The sequence below is a fragment of the Bicyclus anynana genome, chromosome 23, assembly GCF_947172395.1.
Source record: "Bicyclus anynana chromosome 23, ilBicAnyn1.1, whole genome shotgun sequence".
Classification (NCBI taxonomy): Eukaryota; Metazoa; Arthropoda; class Insecta; order Lepidoptera; family Nymphalidae; genus Bicyclus; species Bicyclus anynana.
This window is the reverse complement of record NC_069105.1, coordinates 1,174,502-1,198,353: the sequence shown is the minus strand read 5'-3', so window position 1 is coordinate 1,198,353 and position 23,852 is coordinate 1,174,502. Positions and strand designations below refer to the sequence as shown.

Here is a 23,852-nt window from a genome sequence, read left to right as displayed (position 1 = left end):
GTGCAAACAGAATGACCACAAAAATGTTGTGCAAAATATAAGTAATCTGTGACAATTTGAAAATGTATCGTGTTGTCAATGTCAACAGCAAAGATTAAATGTCAATATTATACTATCTCTGTGATATTATCTGTGTGACTGTCAACGTCAGCTGCGATGACGAATGATTTGTTGACAAAGGTATGAAATAAAAATTGTGCTCTTGAAAATGATTTCGTCATAATTGCAAAAGACTTTTAATAATATAGTTGTGTGAAACAGTGTGAAAACTTGTGGTTAATAATTCGCTTCCTGTTAAAAAACTATTATTTTGAACAATATTTTACGTATTTCATAATTCATTACAATGGAATTCCCGCATGTTGGAAGAAACTGTTCCTACAAAACATGTAACAAATTAGGTGAGTAAATAATATTTTTATAATAATTTAAAGTATTTTATTATTAACACCCCAGAAAACATTGATTTTTGATAAAACAAACCCGCAATCTAGCAAGAAGTTTGTTACTCAAAAGAATAAATAGTCCAAATTAAAAAGAAAGCTATCGTCTTGCCTGTCACTTTATATCTCATCTTAATCTGTTTAGAACAAAGGAATATTTATTTGCATTTATACATTTATATAATTTTTATAACTTTAAAAAACAGTTAAACCACAATCAAGGCAATTAAAATAAGTAACACAACATGACTCATCAAAATTTCAACATTAAAATTGTGTGGGGTGAAATGACTTATAAAGTTTTACAATTAATGCTTATGCTCAAGGTTGAATCTAGAAGTTTCTAGAATACTTGCCCTTCTTTGTATAGATGATTGTACCTATATGTATGTCACTGTAAAATTGTAAATACCATTGGTTTATAATGCTGTATATGGGTTGATAATGAGGATGATGATTAGTTTATAACCAATCTCATGAGATTGCGAACTGTTGATAGATGTGAACTCCATCCGTTATCAACCCATATTCAGCTCACAGCTGAGCTCGAGTCTCCACCCAATAGTCCACCATGCTGGCCCAATGTGGAATGCTGGATGCGAATTAAGAAAACTCTGATATGCCGGTTTCCTCACTATGTTTTCCTTCACTGTTTGAGACACGAAATATTTAATTTCTTACAATGCACACAACTGAAAAGTTGAAAGTGCATGCCCTAGACCGGATACGAACCCACACACTTCGGAATCGGAGGCAGAGGTCATATCCACTGGGATTCTTTTGTTTTTTGTGATTGTACAAATGAAACCAACTAGTATTGAAGAGGAAATTTAGTCAGTGGCGTTTGCAATAGATCAGAAGTGGTCAACGTGATAAAAGGACCTCTTGAAGACCTGCAAAGCCGTTACATCAAGAAGAATAAAAGAAAGAAGGAAGAGAGTAATATTTTTCATTCTACTGCAGTTGGTTGTTAATGCCTCTTTTTCTTTTCATGAGATATCTCATGACAGGTTTATGAACTTATGATCCTAGAAAAGTGGCCAAAATAGGTTTAATATCATCCACAGGGGAACTGTCTTGTGACTGTACTATACAATACTGTGCAGTGTCCAAAATACAGTAGAAACTCAATTATCTGGCCCTCAGTTATAAGGATTTGGGATTATCTAGACTACCACCAGCAACCATTTTTTACCTTAATATTTTATTTTCGATTAGACGGGTTAATCGAGTTTCCACTGTAAACACAAAAATGTGTGCACTAAGCAATTAATTATTTTTTACAGATTTCCTGCCAATGAAATGTGATGCATGCAGAGAAGTTTATTGGTAATATATTTTTTTACTTTTTGCTTCCTACTATATTTTAAGTGTGAAAGTTTGTATGGTTGTTTGTTACTCTTTAATGCTGCAACTACTGAATCAATTTGCCTAAAATTTGGAATGGAAATAGATTTTACTCTGGATTAACACATACTATTTAAAAATACGGCCTTTAAGCCCGGATTTTTAAATAGTTCCATGGCATTGGCTACAAAAATTCATGCTTCCATAAAAGAGACAAAATCTAGTAGGCCACACCAGTACAAAATTTAGGAGGCCTGATACCAATTATATGTATATTGTTTACCAAGAGTTGTTATTTCTTCTATCTTGGTTGAAGAAAAGTATTCTATGCCATTACATGTAATTAGCAATTCCACACTTGAGAAATTCCAGTTGAGTGACCAAAAACCAAAAATAATTAATTAAATCTCTGTCATTTTATGTAGCATCTCATGTTTAGAATTGTACACTGTACCCTGCTTGTCTGGGAAAATATAACCTTCATAGACCCCAGCCAATAATAGAACTCAGGACGGCCCAGTAATAAAACATAATATCAAAACATATAAACACAATAGTGTAATAATAAAGGTATTTTTATCAAAAGTCAAAAAAAATCAAAATCCAACAACTGTGACACAGAGGTTATTTTTATTCACAGTTATCAATATAAAGGCTTATCAAAAATGTGTTTTTCTGTGTGTAAATGGTAACAGCATTGAGCATAGAAACCCAGATAGCCTGTTATCTCTGTTGGGAATACACAACTGCTATGTATCATAAATGTAAAATAGTTATAAACTGTAAACATAACAAAATTTAACTTGAAAATGCAATGGTTCTTTGGTAAAATACTACATAGACAAACATGTAGATCACCAAGTATGGGCCTCATAAGAAAGCTCAGAGTTACTCAGCGGGCAATGTAGGGAGCTGTACTTGGAGTTTCTCTGCGTGATTGAATCAGAAATGAGGATATCCCTACAAGAACCAAAGTCACCAACATAGCTCAGTTAGTTGCGAAGTTGAAGTGGCAATAGGTAGGGAACTTAGTTTGAAGAGCCAATGGACTTTGGGGTCCCAAGATGCTGGATTGGCAACCCTGCACTGGAAAGCACAGTGTTGGTTGAGCCCCTACTAGGTGGATAAATACATCAAGCAAGTTGCAGGGAGCCGCTGCTACCTGATGATGACATAGATAGAATGCAAAAAATTTGAAAAATCTTAGGGCTGTTAAACATAATTAATAAAAAAAAATTAAATACACTAGATAGCCCAAGAGCCCACGACAGCCAGACCTTCGTTATTTTATAAAAGTTGAAAGTTTCTCTGTAGATGTCTCCTATACAGGTAAGAACGACCAGCGACTATAAAGTTTGGGTTGTGGTTACTTGGGCAGGTAACAGGTAGCAAAGGTGTATAAAATAGTACTTGAAATTCGTTAAAGTATAAAGCTCAATTTTTTAATATTTCCTTCGGGATAACTTTAAAAATCTCGTCATCCATTGCCGGACACTTATGACAGTTGCTACCCCCTGCCAGACATCCCTAAACTTTAATAAATTATAATTATACTTTCATTATAGTATAAAAGCTAAATTTTATATATGTTACTTGGGGACTTATAAAAAGATGTTATCTCAATAGCCAGACAGTTATCGTGGTTTTTACATCTTGCCAGACACATCGAAAGTCCACTATAGGTGCGAGTGCGGGGTAACAACTGTTCAAGTAGGTGCGAGTCAGATAGAGTGCTTAGTCGAATTTATTTGTGCAGTTTTTTGTGAAATAAAAGTATAAGTTTAGTGAAAAGTGTTATCATGGGAGATACATTAATTTGTTTCGTTTGTAATAAAAGTGATGGTAAATAATATTGTTCTCGGAAGAAACATTAAAAAAATGTCAAACTGTTTTGAAAGTCAGAAAAAAAAATAACCTTAAATATAAAGACATTATTTTACCTGATGAGTATATAGGAAATGGATATCATCGGGAATGTTATAAAGCATTTACAGGACTTATGAAAAAATATTTAACTTCTGAACCTGAAAAATCTACAAAAAACAGTGAAAAAACAAAATCAGCTAGTGTACCTACAAACAGTAGCTCAGCAGCCTCGTCATTGACACCTAAGTTGACCACAGAACCATCTCATTTACAGTCTTCCTCTACAGAATCTTCAATAGGACCTCAAGCTACAACTTCTCAAGAAAATATTGAAATTTGTGAACCAGATGTTAGTGAAAATAATGATTCAACTCAGGATGCAAATATTTTAACTGAAAAGGAAGCTAATAATATCAACTATGAAAATATTTGTGTATTTTGTGACAGGAAAAGTAAAAAAAAACTCAAAAATGCTTCCACTCCACAAAACCGATACTAACCAATTTAAATCTAGTGTACTACCTAACATTAAAGGTCAAGAGGAGTTTACAGAATTATTAAATAAATTAGCAAAAATTAACAAAACAATATACATCAATTTCAGAAAGTGTCATTCTTTTACTGTTGATAATTGCAACAAAGTTGTCTCAAGGATTCATGAAGAGTTGTCATGCCCAGCACACGAGGAAGCAGATACAAAGATAGTATATCATGCATGTAACATCAACTATCCAGCAGAAACAGTAATAAGAAGTGCTGATACCGATATTGCGGCTATAATGCTTGGTGACATGCATCACCTTAAAAGTGATTCCGTTGTTTGGATGCTTACAGGCACTGGAAATAATTTAAGGTATGTGGACCTAACCAAAATACATGCAGAGTTGTGACTGTTAACTTGTCAGAGCTTACCTGGATTTCATGCCATCACAGGTTGTGATTTTAATCCTGCGCTCTTCAGAAAAGGAAAATTAAAACCGTATAAGATATTAAAAAAAGATCCAGAGTACCAGGAAGCTTTCAAGAACTTCGGCAACAACGAATTAATTAAAAATTTAAATCATCAACAAAATATCTTTTATATTATTCAGAGATTTATATGCAATGTCTATAATGTCCCTAATGTATTTGATGTTGATGCCGCTAGACTTCAAATATTCATCGACTCGTACAAAGTCTCCGATGTAAATGAAGCTTTTGACCGAAAGAAGTTGCGAAATTTTGACGCTAGCAACCTAATACCTTGCAAAAGCGAACTACTGCAGCAATTTCTGCGAGCAAATTATATACGTACAATTTAGAATAATGCTCATTTAAAAAATCCAACCACATATCAACCAGAAAATAATGGCTGGGTATTTAAAGATGACAAATACCAGTTCAAATGGTTTGAAAGGGATCAACTGCCGAGTTATGTTAGTGATTCATTCAAAACTCAATCAGGTATATAATTATTATGACAAATTATGATACATAATTTTTGAATTATTTATAATTGTATAAACTTGCTTAATTTTTGAACTTGCTTATTTTTTTTTCAGACACTGAAGAAGAAGGTTATGTTGAGGACAATTCTGCCATCGACTGGAGTAGTAGTGATGAAGAAAATGAAAATATCGACGACAATGTTTAAATTAATAAATTTAATAAGTTTAATTATCTTTTTATACTTGTAATTATACTTTTTTTTTATATTTTTATGATATTAAACAAACATTTTTTACTTTATACAACATGGCTATGAACGTAATAAAATTATTTTTTATTAGATATCTTAAAAAATAGTAATCGACTAAGCATTCGCGCTCGCACCTATAGTGGACTTTCGATGTGTCTGGCAAGATGTAAAAACCACGAAAACTGTCCGGCTATTGAGGTAACATCTTTTTATAAGTCCCCAAGTAACATATATAAAATTTAGCTTTTATACTATTACGAAAGTATAATTATAATTTATTAAAGTTTAGGGATGTCTGGCAGGGGGTAGCAACTGTCATAAGTGTCCGGCAATGGATGACGAGATTTTTAAAGTTATCCCGAAGGAAATATTAAAAAATTGAGCTTTATACTTTAACGAATTTCAAGTACTATTTTATACACCTTTACTACCTGTTACCTGCCCAAGTAACCACAACCCAAACTTTATAGTCGCTGGTCGTTCTTACCTGTATAGGAGACATCTACAGAGAAACTTTCAACTTTTATAAAATAACGAAGGTCTGGCTGTCGTGGGCTCTTGCTCTAAGAGTTTTCAGTTTCATAATAACGTGAATAATTGGAGAATTTTATTGCTTTACTTATTTATATTTATCTTGAAATTTAAAATAGTGATGACATCTCTGAAAGATTTTCTCTTTAATCATTTTGTCATTTTAATAAAAGCCAGTGCGTGTTCAATAGTTTTTGATTCACTGAGATTAGACAGATATGTCAGTAGACTTTGTTTTATAGCTTGGCAACTTCGTTTGTAACCAATGCGACAGTTGGGGCGTGTAGCGATTAATGAAAAACCCACGACTGACGCACCTCACTACCCCGCACGCACGATTTCACACCCGCGCAATCTTTCCCGTCGACGCCCGCATATTATGGGAGTGTCATCAACAAACTTGCTAGACTATAATAATAATAAGCTGTATTTTTCCCATTTAGATAGTACTTATCAATATCTTAAAACTATTCTAATTAATCTATATATTTATCTAAATAATTAATTATGTTATGTACTAGTTAATAATGGGCCACTTCGGGTATAAGCCTCCTCCATCTTTTTCCATTTGTCCCTTTCTTTTGTGAGTTCCATCCAACCTTGGCCAGCCACTGTGGTAATGTCGTCTACCCATCTTCCTATAGGCCGTCCTACTTTCCTTTTACCAAGTGGACCTTTCCAATAGGTAATTTTCTTAGTCCACCGTTTGTCCTTTAGCCTGCCAAGTTTTTTGCCAAGACTTTACACTGTGAACTTAAAAAGGGTTGTAATGGAGTCAACTATTCTACCTTGCTAGACTATGTAAAATCTATATTAAAGAAAAATTTCCAATTTCAGTTCAGACCACTTTGCCTACGTGAAACACGAGTGCCCAGCACCCAACTCCAGAGATGTGCAAGTACCCGAGTGTCCCTTGTGTGGGTCTCCAGTGCCTGGCAAGAGAGGGGAGCCCCCAGACGTAGCAGTGGGCGCTCACATAGACAACCAGTGCACGTCTGATCCAGCTAGGGAGAGGAGAAAAAAGGTTACATTACTAAGCTACTTTTACAAGCCAAATTATGTCTATTAAGTATTTACAATTGTCTTAAAGAGACCTTTATTTTTATTCTCTACAAGTTAGCCCTTGACTACAATCTTACCTGATGGTAAGTGATGATGCAATCTAAGATGGAAGCGGGCTAACTTTTTAGGAGTAGGATGATATCCACACTCCTTTCGGTTTCTACACGATATCGTACCGGAACGCTAAATCGCTTGGCGGTACGCCTCCCACCAGCCAGATCTGGACTAATTAAGAAAATCTCAATCTGCCCAGCCGGGGATCGAACCCAGGACCTCCGTCTTATATATCCACTGCGCTTCGGAGGCCGTCAAACCCACAAACGTCACCCTCGTCACAAGTGTCTTTTTTTCCCAAAGATCTTTTTCTCAAAGAAATGATGAAAAACTGCACTGTAACTTTCCCTTGCACCTAATAATAATAATGATTGGAGCCATATTGCCTTTTAGCCTTAACAATGAATGCTTGTGCTTCTCCAGTACTAGGCAATAGAGGGGTGCCCCAGACATAGCGGAGAGCGTACACAGACAATCAGTGCATATCACATCAAAAAGATTACATGACTGTGCGATTTTTAATTGTAAATGATGAATCAAAATTAAGCATCCTAGAATAATAGAGAGCCGTGATAGCCCAGTGGATATGACCTCTGCCCCCGATTCCGGAGGGTGTGGGTTCGAATCCGGTCCGGGGCATGCACCTCCAACTTTTCAGTTGTATACATTTAAAAAAAAAATTAAATATCACGTGTCTCAAAACGGTGAAGGAAAACATCGTGACGAAACCTGCATACCAGAGAATTATCTTAATTCTCTACGTGTGTGAAGTCTGCCAATCCGCATTGGGCCAGCGTGGTGGACTATTGGCCTAACCCCTCATTTCGAGAGGAGACTCGAGCTCAGCAGCGAACCGAATATGGGTTGATGACGAGTAATAGATCCTTTGAATGTGCTCTAACTATTTAACACAATGTTAGATTTACTGCAGGTCCCCCACAGCTCCATTCCATAGAGCCAGTAGAGTGTGTTTGATTCAAAACCTGCTGTCCCTTACCCTTCTTCTTCTTTTCTGGGCCTTTTCCACACTTGGCCACTACGCACCGCACCTACGCACAACGTCTTTCTGGTGCTGGTCCCCGTTGGAGTCACTCCAGCCAGCCGAGCTCGCTCCAGAAGCTTAGCAGGCCGCCCAGGTCGCCGAACGCCTCATGGAGTGTTGCTGGGGATCCAATGTGTGCTGCGCGTTGTTCAAATACACCTCTCACCTCTGCATCTAAGCATAACATGTATCGGGGTTTCCTCTTCCTCCATGCGTGCTCTGCACAGAGGACTGTCGGTTATATCTAGAACCGAAAGGTGTTTATTTAGTGAACATTGTCCAATCATTAGTTCTGTTACTGTTTTTTAGTTTAATGATTTTAAACTTATTTCGTGGTTGTTCATTATGAATATTTTTTAAACGGGTACATACCACGATAAAACGACGAGATTTTTAATGTCGATATATCGACCCCGTTGCATGGAACGTGGTCACGACGGGACTGATGCATGGATCGTGAGTCCCATGACCACGATCCATGCAACTGGGTCGAAATATCGACATTAAACATCTCGTCGTTTTATCGTGGTATGTACCCGTTGAAATAAAATTCATAATGTTTTAAGTTTGCTTCGTTTGAGTTTAAGTGGTTTTGTCGTTAGACGTGGGTTGAGGCTTGGTATTACCCTTAATAAGAAGTTGATGTGTTATTCCAGGTGTTCACAAACCGCTGTTCGCTCAAGGGCTGCAAGACGAAGGAGATGGTCCCGCTGGTGTGCGGCGAGTGCGCGCTCAACTACTGCCTGCGCCACCGCCACACTGCCGACCACCACTGCGACGGCAAGCTCGGCGCTAAGAAGAGGCAGTTCGCGTGAGTACACCTTCTTCTTATTCTGGGCAGTTGACTATTTGTAAAGATTCTACCACCGGTTCGGAAGGCAGATTCTGCTGAGAAGAAACCGGCAAGAAACTCAATAGTTGCTCTTTTAAAAAAAATCATACAATATACAATTGATGACAACATTACAATATCTTATAGTTTTACTTCCTGTGTGAAGGTGGAAGCTGATCCAACGGCCTCCAAGCATCTTTATCATTAAGGAACTCATCAATGGTGTAGTAACCAAATGCAAATGTTTTTTAAGAAATTGCTTAAAGCTATGCATTGGCAGGTCCATCACAGTGTTGGGGGATCTTGTTATAGAAGAGTACACCCAAACCTACAAAAGATTTTTTTACTCTTTGGAGACGATATGCAGAAATAACTAACTTATGCCCGTGTATTGTAAAACGTGGGTTTAAATCTCCTAAGTTTAAAGTTTCCGACTTCCACTTGACCATGTGGCGTGGATCTTTTGGTGTAGGTTCTCGGATTCACTCCATCCAGCCGAGCACGCTCCAGAAACTAAGCAGGCCGCCCAGCAGGCCTATTTTGCAAACATCTGACATTGCGTTTTCAACTAAATTAAATAGTTATCGTCATTTTACAGTGACATTAGTAAAGTAGTGATAGCAGGAAATAGTATCTTTATTTTAACAAATAACCGTTATTTGCATAGTTTTGTTGATATAATAGTAGATGATTGTAAAAACAAAATATTTGCCGTTTGTTGTAAACTGGCGCATTTTGATGAAATAACTATGTTAGATGATCACATAAAAGAAACTGCGATGAAAAACCATGTCGTGACTTATTATTTAAATGATACACCTAAATACATAATAATCCTGCTGGTCCCTGATAGCCTCATGGAGTGTCGCTGAGGAACCAATGTAGGATGCTCGATGTTCCGTTACGCCTCTGCAACTGAGCATAACATGTACAAAAGACTCTGCACAGAGGACTGTCAGTCATACCTAGAATTGAAAGGTGTTTGATTAGTGGACAGTGGCCCGTTATTAAGGTGCTGATAGACTTGAGCGTTCACTTGTAACAGAACATCGAGCATTCGACGTTTTTATATTTGTCGAACTGAACAACGAGCCGAGCCAAATATAGCTACAAACATCTTGAAAATTCCAGCGAACGCTCTATTCGTCAAAGATATTCTTCTCGGCAAAAAGCTCCAAGCAAATCTGCTCGCTAGAATGCTCGTTAAAACGCTCGATAGAATTTTCGCTAAAATGTTCTCGTATTTTTCTGTGATGTAACATTCGCACGAATGCTCATTAGACGAACTTTTTTTGTTATCAGATTAATATTCTGATACTCGTCCAAGTAAATTTAAAAAAAAATTGTCACTAAAAATTTAAGAATCTAAAAGTAGCTTAAACTTTCAATGTCACTTCACTTTTCTTGTATCTTAATCTTGTTAATCTGTGGTTAACGGTTTAGGTTGACGATTTAGTTTTTATGTAAGTAATTGATTTTTTTGAAATGTAATCTTATCATAATTTAATGTTTTTTGACCCAAATAAAAAAATTAAAAAAAAATCCTTGGGTTGTTCCCGTCAGTGCCTCTCTAGTGAGTGCACCTTATCCATCACTCTTCATAATTATCTATAGCTAACGTCACCATACGTCCCGCTTTGTGCAGGACAGTCCTGCTTTCAGGCAGTCAGTCCCGGTGTCTGCAGCGAAGCCGATATAGTCCCGCTTTTACACACAGGCCAAACGAAGCGTTTCTGACGTTTGGAAAAATTGATTACATAATTTTTAAATTAAGTGTTCTATCTTACATATCTAAATCCTTAACTTTTATTATATATCGCAACCTTATTCCATGTACTATACGAAATTAGTATTGTTTATATTAAATTTGATACAACTCAACTACCATATTAATACTAATAATTTTATTAGAGCCGTGATAGCCCAGTGGATATAACCTCTGTCTCCGATTCTGGAGGGTGTGGCTTCGAATACGGTCTGGGGCATGCACCTCCAACTTTTCAGTTGTGTGCATTTTAAGAAATTAAATATCACGTGTCTCAACCGGTGAAGGAAAACATCGTGAGGAAACCTGCATACCAGAGAATTTTCTTAATTCTCTGCGTGTGTGAAGTCTGCCAATCCGCATTGGGCCGACCTAACCCCTCTCATTCTGAGAGTACACTCGAGCTCAGCAGTAAGTCGAATATGGGTTGATATGATGATTAATTTTATCCACAGGAATGCAGCAATGGCGCGTCTAAAGCAAACTGAGATGAACAAACCAAATAGGACGCCCGTCGCTGCCGTTCCGAGCTTTGCAGCGGTGCAGGGAACTATGGTGAGTATCAAAAAATCACAGATTCAATCAATCATAGGCAGATGCAATGCACGGAAAACGACGGTGTCGTAGTCCCGCCGAATACAAAATTCAAAAACGAATACATTCTCGAGTCATATATAGCTAACATTATTTACAGATTTCAATATAAATATATTGAAATCTGTAAATAATGTTAGCTATACTGAATATCTCTGCTTAATCGCCGAGCATGGATTACTGCCTAGCATAACTTTGCCGACAAGAGGAGATGCTTGTTTAGACCACATAATGACCCGAACAACTGGGAAAGCAACTGGTATAGTCTGCACTTCAGACATAACAGATCATGATATAGCCATTACTGGGTTCTCACTAAAATTGAATTCTGACAGGTTACCAAGGAAGAGACTAAAACGAAATATTGAAGCTATAAAACTAGACTTGGGAAGTGAAGACTGGTCATCTATTAACGAAAGCCGTGATGTGAACTTGGCAGTAAACTCCTTCATGTCTCGACTGCTAAACATCATAAATCGCCATACAGAAATAGTCACTATAACTAGGTCAAGGTTCAACCTAAAGCCTTGGATAACGCATGGTCTGTTAAAGTGCATGAAACACAGAGACAAGTTGCATTTGCAGTTTAGAGCAGACTCGGACAATGAGATTTTAAAAATTACATACAAGAGGTACCGAAATTTTTGTAATAGCCTTTTACGGAAACTTAAAACTGAATACGAAAGGAAAGAACTAGAAAAAAGCTCTAAGAGCTCCAAAAAGTTATGGAAATCTATAAAAAATATATGCAATTCCAAAAATTCTCACACTAAAATAGATGAACTTCTCGGAACCACACAAAAAACACAATCTCTCAACTCATGTAATAACTATTTCTCAACATTAGGACAACATTTAGCAAATAATATACTATCAAATATTGGTGAAACCGAAGAGTCTATAGCAACTAACATAAAACAAAATCACTCTACACGTGATTCCTTTTTTATGACCCCTACAGACAATTATGAAGTAGAAGCACTTATTTCACAACTCCAGAATGGGAAAGCTTCAGGCTATGACGAAATAAACAACGAACTTGTTAAACAAACGGCTAAAGAAATAATTGACCCACTAACTACCATTTTTAACTTAAGCTTAAGCACAGGTGTATTTCCCGAAGAGTGGAAAATAGCATTGGTAAGCCCAATATATAAAGCTGGCCCCAAAGACAAGCCTGAAAACTATCGACCCATATCATTGCTTGGAACCTTCTCCAAATTGTTGGAAAAAATAGTTAACAAGAGACTTATGTCTTACTTAGAGTCCCATAACATACTATCAGGGAGGCAATTTGGGTTTAGGCATAATAAATCTGCGGAGGATGCTGTCCGTCTTCTAACATCTACTGTATCTGCCCATCTCGACCAGCAAAAAGGTTGCATAGGTTTATTCCTGGACTTGGCAAAGGCCTTTGATACTGTGTCCATCCCGGTTTTACTAAGAAAACTCGAATGCAACAGTATAAGAGGCATACCACTTGAGTGGTTTAAAAGTTACTTAACCAACAGAAAGCAGTGTACAAAAATATCTAATTTAAAAAGTGACGTGCAAAGTATCAATTTTGGTGTACCTCAAGGTAGCATAATCGGACCGACGCTATTTATATTATATATTAACGATATACACAGTATACCACTCAAGAACGATATACACAGTATACCACTCAAGACGCTATTTATATTATATATTAACGATATACACAGTATACCACTCAAGAACGCTGACATCATCTGTTACGCCGATGATACTGCCTTACTATTCCATGGTATAACTTGGGAAGAAACTTATCGAAATGCACAGTCGGGAATATCTGCTTTATCGAATTGGCTTAGCCACAATTTACTGACGCTGAATATAGACAAAACAAAATACCTGTGCTTTCATAAAACTGCAGCTTCCGCTCCCAAAAAACGAAACAATGGCCTTAAGATCCACAGTTGTGGCGTAACAAATGCAAAACGCCACATAACGGCTCAGTGTGCTTGTGATGAAATTGGTCAGGTCGACGTCATTAAATATCTTGGGATCCAGATCGATAATAAGCTCTCCTTCAGACCACACATTGCTTTCCTTTCTAAACGAGTCAGAAAAATCATCGGTATAATGAAAAAAATACGCGATATAGCGAACGCGTCAACCCTAACATTAGTATACACTTCATTATGCCAGTCGCTTCTTAACTATTGCATTCTATCTTGGGGAAGTGCAGCAAAGACAATTTTAATAGATCTAGAGAGAGCTCAACGATCAGTATTAAAAGTAATGCTAAAAAAACCATACAAATATTCAACCGCACTACTACATAAAGATAGTGGGGTGCTTACAGTTCGTCAACTCTTTATATTAAAAGCAGCTTTGTCAAAACATAGACAATTGCTACAATCCCCAAATGTAAAAAAGGTATTTGGAAAAGAATAGTCAAGGTCAATCTCCCAATTGCGAAAACTGAGTTCGCTCGACGATTCACACCATATGTCGATGCAAAAGTCTACAACTTTGTTGCAAGGTCCTGTGATCTTTGCAACCTCTCAGTAAATCAGGCAAGTCTAACAATAACTAATTGGTTAAAAAGTTTAACTTATACAGACACTGAAGAATTACTCAATGCAAATATGAAATAAGCTAAAATAATTGTGTACACCATCTAATGTTTCTGCTTACTGTTTTACTTTACTTTTCTATTTTGTAATGTTTTTCTTTTTGTAATGTAGTCCTATTTATTGTAATTTTTGTAATTAGTCCTAGTCCAACGGAAAGCATTAGAAAATCCTACCTGGTCTCCACGATACAGATCAATCTAGTGTGGAGACCACAGGCAATGTTATGGTTTTATGTATATTTTTTTGGTGAATAAAGATTTTATTTTATTTATTTATTTATTTAGTCAGTACGACACGAAGCGTCGCATCAGTAACTTCCAATATTATTCAAGAGAAATGGCGTCTTTTGTTTTTAAATATTTTAAAAAGTGTTCGCAAAATTTAATATATTAATTTAAGTAATTGTTGTTAGTGTTAAATTTTGGAATACAAGTTTATGTAAGGAGACGTGTGACGTTTGTTTTTTTATGAGTTTCAGCGGCTTCACCACGCTGCTTGTAAAGACTCTGTATGATATTTACTCTGTGCAAAAAATAAACAGTTTTGAAATTAATAATTACATTGTGTATGCCACCATTTATTCGTTAAGACAAAATATGTTAAAATACTTGATATGAACAATGCCGAAAACGGGCGTAATGATGTGGTCTAAGATTCGATATTAGAAATATACTACCCTGTTCAAAAAGTAAGGTGACTGTATTTTTTTTATGAAATAGTTATTTATTCAACAAGAGAGCAAAGTTTGTTTTCGTTATGAGTGCCGAGTTTGAATTTGGGATTCAAACTCGGCAAGCGAAGGATTCTACATTTGAAACACGAGCGTAGCGAGTGATTCTAAATTTGAATCCTGAGCCTTGTGAAGACTTGGGGCATAAAGTGATAAAAGTTGTGCCAATATCCTGACAATTATTTTATGGAAGTTTTCTGTGCTTCAGTAAGATGTCGCTGTTATACGGAACACGCTTTAGTAAAAGTACAAACAAACGATAACAGATGGCGCTTCGCGGTTTGCTTGAAAAACGACATTGCGCTATGAAGATATTTTCTAGATCAATGACCTCCGCCATGCAGAAGTTTGACGTTATCGCTTCTCGGCCTTTTGGCTAAGATCAAAGTGTAGTATCTGTTCTTTTCAGCTTAATATCTGAAAGTTCCCGCAATGCGGGACCAGTATATTAAACTGATTTTTGTAAACTGACGGGATGTTCGGGGCTCGCTCCACTCCCGTCACGGGTCGGCCCGGCATTGCAGTGCCGCCGGGATCGGCCCACAGAATTCATTGTCATAGTAAATTAGAAAAAGTCTATAATCTATATCATCCGTTTTTAAAGCGTAAGGCTTTTATTTACAAAAAATTCGTCAGGCCTATCCTAATTCACACCCTTTTTTATTCTTTACAAGTTACACGATATCGTACCGGAACGCTAAATCGCTTGGCGGTACGTCTTTGTAGGTAGGGTGGTAACTAGCGAAGCGTCTTACCAGCCAGACCTGGACCAATTAAGAAAATCCGATCTTGGCAGCCGTCCCGTGCGGTCGTCTGTCCTCGCCTATGCAGGTTTTCGATCCCACGGTGGAGGCCACCAATATTGGTTCTTCTTTTGAGAGGGTGCTAGTTTTTCTAGTACTGTCTTGACCACCGATTTCGTTGTGCTGTGTTGTGTTGTGTTCTGCGTTGTTCTAGTGTAGTTAAGTGGTTCCGGTCCGTGAGTACACTAGAATAAGAGTAGGTACACCCACGTCACCTAAAGGCGTGGACCACTAGGGCCACACAGTAGGTACTCACCTCCCCGCCCCGGTGGGGAGGTCCTGTTAGTTCCGGGGTCCACTATGGACCCCAACTCCGTTCCGCCGCCGTACTTGGAGGCCCTCTTCAAGGACCTCCGAGTTAAATTTCCAGGCTATCTGGAAAGTTTTATGTCTTCGCAACCGATTGCGTCTCAAACCGTGACTTTGACTCAAAGTCAACCCCAATCAGGTAGTCCCCTTCCGGGAAATGCCGCCGCGTCCCCCGCTATCCCCGCAACCCCCGCGCCACTCGTGACCCAGCGCCACGTGCTACCTGCTCAGGTAGTGCGCCCGCCGCTGGGCAGCCAATCCGCGGCCCGCGACCCACGTGTCTCGGCCTCGGGTCGCCCGGCAACACCGATTCCGGCTCCGTCCGTAGGGCCTAGCGCGCCTAACGCGCTCCCCGGGCCCTCAGCCCACCCAAAGGGCACTTTGCCACCCTCCCGCGAATCTATGACTCGCACTCCGACCAACACGGTCCATAGGCCTTCCGCCATGGACATTTGCGATATCCCAGAGTCGCAGGGCTCACCGGCTCCAGTTGACGATGGCTTCACCGTTGTCGTAAGTAATCGAAAACGGCGAAAGGCTACTAAAACCGACGCTCAGCCCACTACCACTAGCAAGGTCACTGTGACCGAGAGCCAAGCTCGGTCACAAACCTTATCCGATTCAGACTCCGAAAGTGAGGACTCTCCTATGGAGGAACCTCGCAAGGAGAAGATCCCCCCAATGTTTATTAGGGACAAGGACGCATGGGCAAACAAAATTGTCCCCATGCTAATAAAAAACAATATCCCTATTCCAAACGCCCAGCTTACCACCTTAGGTATTCGTGCGGAATGCGAGTCATCCGGTGACCATAGGCGTCTGACAGCTTTATTGAGGTCAAACTCAATAGGCTATCACACTTACGCTCTGAGCGATGAGCGAGTCCTCCGCGTAGTAGTCCGCGGTCTCCCCAAGGAGCTTGATACTGAGCTCATCAAAGCCGACCTGCTTAAACAGGATCTACCCGTCCAGGAGGTACACCGAATGTACCGATCACGCTCAAAAGAGCCGCTAGACCTCTGTCTAGTGATCCTCGAGCTCTCTCCTGAGGGCAAGAGGATATACAACTTGAAGGCGATATGCCACCTCTCTGGCCTCTCCTTTGAGAAGCCCAACAACCGTGGCCGCATAGGTCAATGTCATAGATGCCAGACCTATGGACACTCTCAAAGGAATTGTTTTGCCCGTCCCAGGTGCGTTAAGTGCCTGGGAGATCACGGCACGATAGATTGTCCCCGCAAGGAACGGATCGCTGAAGTGCCCCCAAGCTGCGTGCTGTGCGGCGAAGCCGGCCATCCCGCGAACTATCGCGGATGCCGGAAGGCCCCACAGCCAGGCAAGCGAAGGGGCAGGGCAGCGGGCCGCAAACCGGCGGCACCCAAAAAGCCCGCTCACAGGTTTGTTCCAGCGCCGGTGCCTACCACCAACGCTTGGAACAAGCCATTGTACGGAGCGCCTAACGCTCCTAGTGCGGCACCGGCTTCTCCGGTCGCCAAACAGCCCCCGAGGGCCGCTCCTGCGGCCCAACCCCCCCTCTCGGCCCCTCAAGCCTCGTCCAAACCTTCATACGCGACTCACTCCTTCTCGGATGTATTCCGTATGGAAGAATACGATCTCTTCATTGAGAAATATAAAGTAGACCCCCTAAGGGCAATAGGCGAGCACAGTATCATGCTCCGCGCGATCGAAAACTATAAAAATTTTCTAAATGGCTTACAACGGTAGATTAAAACCACATTCCCTGACTGTCGGCTTCTTCAATGCAGACGGGCTCACCGATAAATTACTCGAGGTCCGCGAATGGATAAGCGACCACAAACCGGACATCTTTCTGGTGCAAGAGACCTTCTTGAAACCTAGCCTTCGCGATCCCAAAATAGGGAATTACCTAATGATCAGAAACGACCGGACCACCCAAAGGAAGGGAGGTACAGCTATATATCACAGAAGGGCTCTTCACTGCACTCCTCTTGATCCTCCCGAGCTTACTAACATGGAAGTCTCAGTATGTCAGGTCAGTATGACCGGCCATCCGCCGATCACACTGGTTTCAGTTTACCAACCCTGCGGTAAACGTCTCTTAGAGAGTGACATTCAGACACTCCTCTCCTTAAGTGACTCCGTCATTTTGGCCGGTGACTTTAACGCTAAACATACAAGTTGGCTCAACGCTTATAATAACACTAGCGGCAACACTCTAAGAAGACTGACTGACCGCGACGATGCTAATTTCATTTTGCTCACCCCCGACAAACCAACACGTTACCCGAGACTGACGGACACACGAAACCAAACTCCGAGCGTACTGGATCTGGCACTCCTAAAGAACATCACTCTTGAAGTGAGTCCTTTGGAGGTGTTCTCGGATCTGGCCTCGGACTCGGACCACAGACCAGTTATACTCCAGCTTGGCACCCCGCCCTCCACGACCCCCCCGACCAAAACTATAATTAATTACGGGAGACTGTCTGAGCGTCTCAAGTCCTTGGCTTCACAGCACCTAGATCAAATTCCTGACGAGATAGAAACGTTAGGCGAAGCGCTCGCAGCTTCTTCGAACCTAAATGGCCATATTCGCGAAGCAATAAAAGATTGCACCAAGGAGGTCCCTGCCTTCAGCAAGGCCCCCTTGTCGTCGGACCTACGGGCCCTACTAACGGATAGAAACGCACAGCAAAGACGCTACGAATCTGAACCGACCCGACAAAACGCGAGTCTACTTTGGACTCTCGGAAGACGGTGCAAGCGTCGCTTGCGCTGGCGTTATGACAGACAATGGGACAACCGACTGAGAGAGCTCGAGCCATCGCACGTAGCCTTCTACGACGTGGCAAGATATCTCAAAGCCGACCGCCTCGCAGCCACCCCACCTCTCAAACGCCCTGGCCTCCCAAACGCGATCGAGGACATCGATAAGGCCGAATGCCTAGCCGACAGTCTGGAAGCCCAGTGCACTCCAAGCACTACGGCATTTGTAAAATCACACGCGAAAAAAGTGAAGTCCGAACTCACTTCTATCTTATCTCGCCCCCCGGACGGAGTCGAAATTACCCCTACGTCATGCGAGGAAGTCTCTGCGGTTATCAAGGGCTTGCGCAAAAAGAAGGCTCCGGGGCCTGATACGATTAGCAACAAAGCTTTAAAGCTTCTCCCGGTCCAGATAATCAACCTCCTGGTGAACATCTTCAATGTTCTCCTAGCTCACTGCGCCTTCCCAGACGCATGGAAAGAAGCCACGGTCATTGGCATCCACAAGCCGGGTAAACCCCGCGACCTCCCGACTAGCTACCGCCCAATTAGTCTTCTCAACACCATTGGCAAGGTGTATGAGATAATAATTTTGAATCGTCTCAAAGCCATTTGCGATGAAAAGCAACTTCTCATCAAACAACAGTTTGGATTTCGATGTAAACACTCATGTGTTCATCAAGTGCACCGCCTCACGGAGCACATTCTAACCGGTTTTAATACATTTCATAACCCCATCGCCACCGGGGCGCTCTTCTTTGACGTAGCTAAAGCGTTTGACCGCGTCTGGCACGAAGGCTTGATATTCAAACTAAACCGTTTCGGCATACCAAACAAAATGGTACGCTTGCTACACAGCTTTCTGTCCAACCGCACCTTCAGGTACCGTATAGACGGCACTCTCTCTTCACCCAGACAGATTCGCGCAGGAGTCCCTCAGGGCTCCGTGCTCTCCCCGCTTTTATACTCGCTCTTCACAAGCGACATTCCCACCGACCACCCGGGCGTACACGTCGCCCAGTTTGCGGACGACACCGCACTGTACGCGACGGCAGTAAACCGGGTCCACATTAGAGCCCGCCTCCAGAAGGCGGTAAACATTATAGGTAAATGGTTCCGCCTTTGGCGTATAGAAGTCAACCCAGAGAAAAGCGCAGCCGTGCTTTTCACCGGCAAAGCGGTCTCCCGTCTCAAGTCCGGACTCAAAGAAGTCTCCCTTTACGGAGCACCCATCCCCTGGCAACGTACTGCCAAGTACCTAGGCGTTACCTTCGATAACCGCATGAGCTTCTCCATGCACGTTAACAAAGCGAGAAAAAAGGCCGCATACGTAATGCACCGCCTTTACGCTATGATAAATAAGAAAAGTAAATTGTCCCTCCGCTCAAAGCTAACGCTTTATAAAACTACGATCCGTCCGATATTAACCTACGCTAGTGTAGTGTTTGCCCACCGTCCCAAAGCGACCCTTAGGCCGCTTCAAACCCTACAGAATCGTTTTCTGCGTCAAATCACGGGCGCGCCGTGGTTTTTACGCAATAATGACCTCCATAGAGATCTAGAATTACCGACAATAGCTAAGTACATGAAACAGCTCTCTCAAAACTATTTTGACAGAGCTGCCATCCATCCCAACCAACTAGTGGTTGAGGCCTGCAATTACACTCCCAACCTAAACGCTAACTGCAAGCAGAGGCGTCCCAAGAACGTCCTTCACGATCCAGACGATGACATAACAACCGACAATGCTTCCCAGGTAACACAATCACAAGCTACACAGCGTCTTCGCCGGCGAAGACGAGGTCCCCGATATCTAACGTCACCCGGACGTGGGTTTTCTAACTCACGATCTTGGGGGCGTCCGGACTGATTCACTCAGGTCACGGTTACCTCCTCCAGAATGGCCTTCTAAGCCGAGGTCCGAGTCTCATAGGAGACGCCCTTAGAGAGCCGTTCCGTCCTCTATCTTTCTTTCAGCCTTCGGGTCACATCAGGCGATGCTTCTGCGCTCGCCCAACCCCCCCGGTGACGCCGTAGTGGTTCCGCAGGGAGCTATCGGCACCTACTCAGACAGAAAAAAAAAAAAAAAAAAAATAAGAAAATCTCAATCGGTCCAGCCGGGTAAAATATAATAATAGTAGAAATACATAATAATAGTAGGGGAGCCCGGGATCAATATATAATGTATCATCTATGCCCGGGATGCTAAATTTGTAGTTACTAAACAGTCAAGGAATCCGATTAGATGATAGAAAGTATAGATGGTTATTTACTTTTTTCGCTTCCAGCGATGGGAAGAAAGCTACTGACTTCAAGGGCAATTTTTATTCCTTTGGCTTACTGAAATTGTCCTTCAAAACAAGTAAAAAATTCTTCGCGCTCGTGGCGCGAGACTGAAATATTAGGGTTTTATTTTGTAACTTTGTAAACCACCCATTCCACTACGATTCGCTCAAATTGTTAGATTTTCGAAATGCACACCTTTTAGCTACTATTAACTAACCCATTTTTTTTGGTAACCCTATACCCACCAATATTAAATGCTCATACTTGGTGGAAGTAATCAACAACGTGCAAGGCAACGGCTCCCTTACTAGAAGTTTTTTTTTTCAGTCTGAAGACGAGGCTTTAGCGCGCGCACTGGCTCTATCCATGCAAGAGCAGAGCTCATCCGGCTCCAGAGAGTCCAGCATCATCCGCGAGATGGCGCGCCAGAGGGTGGGCGGGGAACAGAACTCACGATGCAGTGTGTCTTAGCGATACTTGACAGATAACAATTTAGGCCAGAACTGCCCCTGTAGCCAAGTAACACGTCGATTCTCTTTCTACTATCGCGAACGCTTCGAAAACTAGAAAAATACATGGGAATGGCTTTTGCTATCGACAGATCACGTGATCAAGATCAGCTGGCCTATTTCCTATTTTGGTTTTTATTATCAACCCTTCAAAATAAATCAATTGACAAACTGTGATACAAATTACAATAGTCATCCGGTACTTACGGTGTATATCATATGTAGATGACACTTTGTTGTCCACTTCAGTAAGTTGATAATAAAGACCAAAATGGTGAATCAGGCACTGGACTGGGCTACAGGGGTTGTTCTTTAAATCAAATAAGCCATATGGCAAAATTTTGACGTGCGATTTCAATTGTCCTAATTTATATAACAACCAATCACATGTAACGCAGTTCTCAAAAAATAGTTTCTTGTTTCGCTTTCACTGAGCATCCACATTCAGAATATCACGAAAACACAATTCAATAGAATATTTAATTTTAATAGCCAAATTATAACGTTGAAAAGCGTTATGGAGTGTTTTTTTTATAAACGATCAAACATGTCTGACAAACTTGCTTGTCAAACTGACTTCTCAGTCAAAAAAAGCAATGTTTGACAAACGTTTCAAACACAGCCGCACATAATAAAAATTGTTTGACGGACAAGTTTTACCGTTCACTAAGTGACATCCTGCCTCTGTAAAATTTTAAATGCCTATATCTCCTATAACATTCTGCATGCTTTGCTGTTTTTGTCATTTTTTTTTATTATTTACAAGTAAGCCCTTGACTACAATCTCACCTGATGGTAAGTGATGGAGCAGTCTAAGATGGAAGCGGGCTAACTTGTCAAGAGGATGATGAAAATCCACACCCCTTTCGGTTTCTACACGGCATCGTACCGGAACGCTAAATCGCTTGGCGGTACGTCTTAGCCGGTAGGGTGTTAACTAGCCACGGCCGAAGCCTCCCACCAGCCAGACCTGGGCAAATTAAGAAAATCTCAATCTGCCCAGCCGGGGATCGAACCCAGGACCTCCGCTTTGTAAATCACCGCTACCGCATACCACTGCGAAATATTTAATATCAAAGCAAAGGATTCTAAGATTAACGAGCGAAGCTTCAATAATTAAATCCTGAGTAAAGATACTAAAGTCCGGCTGCTCAAAGATTGCGTTTCTGACAATTGCCTCGTTATTTTGTCTCATCACTACAAAGACAAACAGTTGGCATGACCTCGAAGTTACAATGCCCATTCTATCACGACCTCTCAAAAACGCAATCTCTGAGCGGCCGGACTTTAGTCATTAGTTAGACAGGTTAACTCTGAGCGGCCGGACTTTATACACTAGTGAGACAACCATCGCAAGAAAACCATTTGAAATCACATGACGTTCGAAAATAGAATTTTACGCCCCGATTTCGAACTATATTGAAAGTTTACCAAGAAATTGATTTTGCAGGTAGTTCCCATATAATTTGGTATTTTATATGGACTACTAGCTTTTGCAAAAATCAACTATTGTATTTTAAACTAATTTTTTTTCATAAGTTTTACTCACTTGATTTACTTTTTAAAATTAAGATACATAATCTATGTTCATTTAAATGCGGTAGTATATTCAGAGAAATTAGCTATAATGTGGCTGTTGAATCGTACAAATATTAACTAAAACCCGGCCGCTCAGTTATTGCGTTTCATACATAAGTGTGAATGGGACAAACAAATTCAATTACATTTGCCTTGTTTTTGTCTGTCTCTCTTATGTTACATCGCCCATCACGACCTGCCAGAAACGCAATCACTGAGCGGCCGGACATAAAACAACAGTAAACACAATCAGCTGGTTAGTAAATTTTTAATATTCTCCTGAAGTGTATTAATAGATAGGTCATAATGTCCACAGACAATGCTTTAAAGTTGCACATAATATAATGTATTGACACTTAACATCAAGTGTGTACAATAAAGATTAGTTTGTAAGTATTGAAATGTTAATAAAATTAAAAATATTATTCATTATGTAGCTTTTTTATGTAATTCTTTATGTTAATTCGTGACTTTGTTATAACTTGATAAATAACAATAAAATAGATAAACAGTTAATCTCGAATATATTTGTCAGAATATGCCCACGTATTCTAAACCAAATGGGATCTTTAATCATGGATTTGTTAATGGCACGCCGTGTACACATAACTGGTTTATCTATTTCATTAATATGGAAACCACTCACGTTCGTTTATGATTCAGAAATAAAATAAATTTGTTATTCCACGCTTATGCATTTCATTTTTTAAATACCTACCAAACTTTCGTAACAGCTTAGTATACTAAAGCCAAGTTCGATGTTGAATATTTACCAACAAAAAAATGATGTATCGTTTTATAAAATGATATTTGAAAAATATTAACTGTATCAAATTGTTCAAATTTATTGTCATTAATTTAAGAACAAGTTAATTATAATTATTATTAGGTGTAGTGTAAATTTACTAGCGTCAGCGATAAGGTTTATTCCCTCGTTTTTAATTTGTTCGTTGATAAACATTCCACATCGAATTTGGCTTTAGTAATAATAACAAAGAGCCGTGATAGCCCTGGAGACTGTGGGTTCGAAACCGGTCCGGGGCATGCAATTAGATATCACGTATTTCTAATG

At 40.3% G+C, this 23,852-nt stretch overlaps 1 protein-coding gene and 1 non-coding gene across 2 annotated transcripts; both read left to right on the top strand.

Moving 5' to 3' along the window:
* Positions 1–147: 147 nt before the first annotated feature.
* Positions 148–23,469, top strand: LOC112050766 (AN1-type zinc finger protein 2A). Its single transcript, XM_024089109.2, has 6 exons — positions 148–401; positions 1,730–1,772; positions 6,703–6,889; positions 8,680–8,834; positions 11,076–11,175; positions 21,021–23,469. The coding sequence occupies exons 1-6, from the start codon at positions 347–349 to the stop codon at positions 21,162–21,164; spliced, it is 684 nt and encodes a 227-aa protein (XP_023944877.1). The 5' UTR covers positions 148–346; the 3' UTR covers positions 21,165–23,469.
* On the top strand, positions 14,904–15,096 carry LOC112050781 (U2 spliceosomal RNA). The gene has a single exon (XR_002887183.1). It is a non-coding gene; the product is annotated as a U2 spliceosomal RNA (small nuclear RNA).
* Positions 23,470–23,852: the final 383 nt, after the last annotated feature.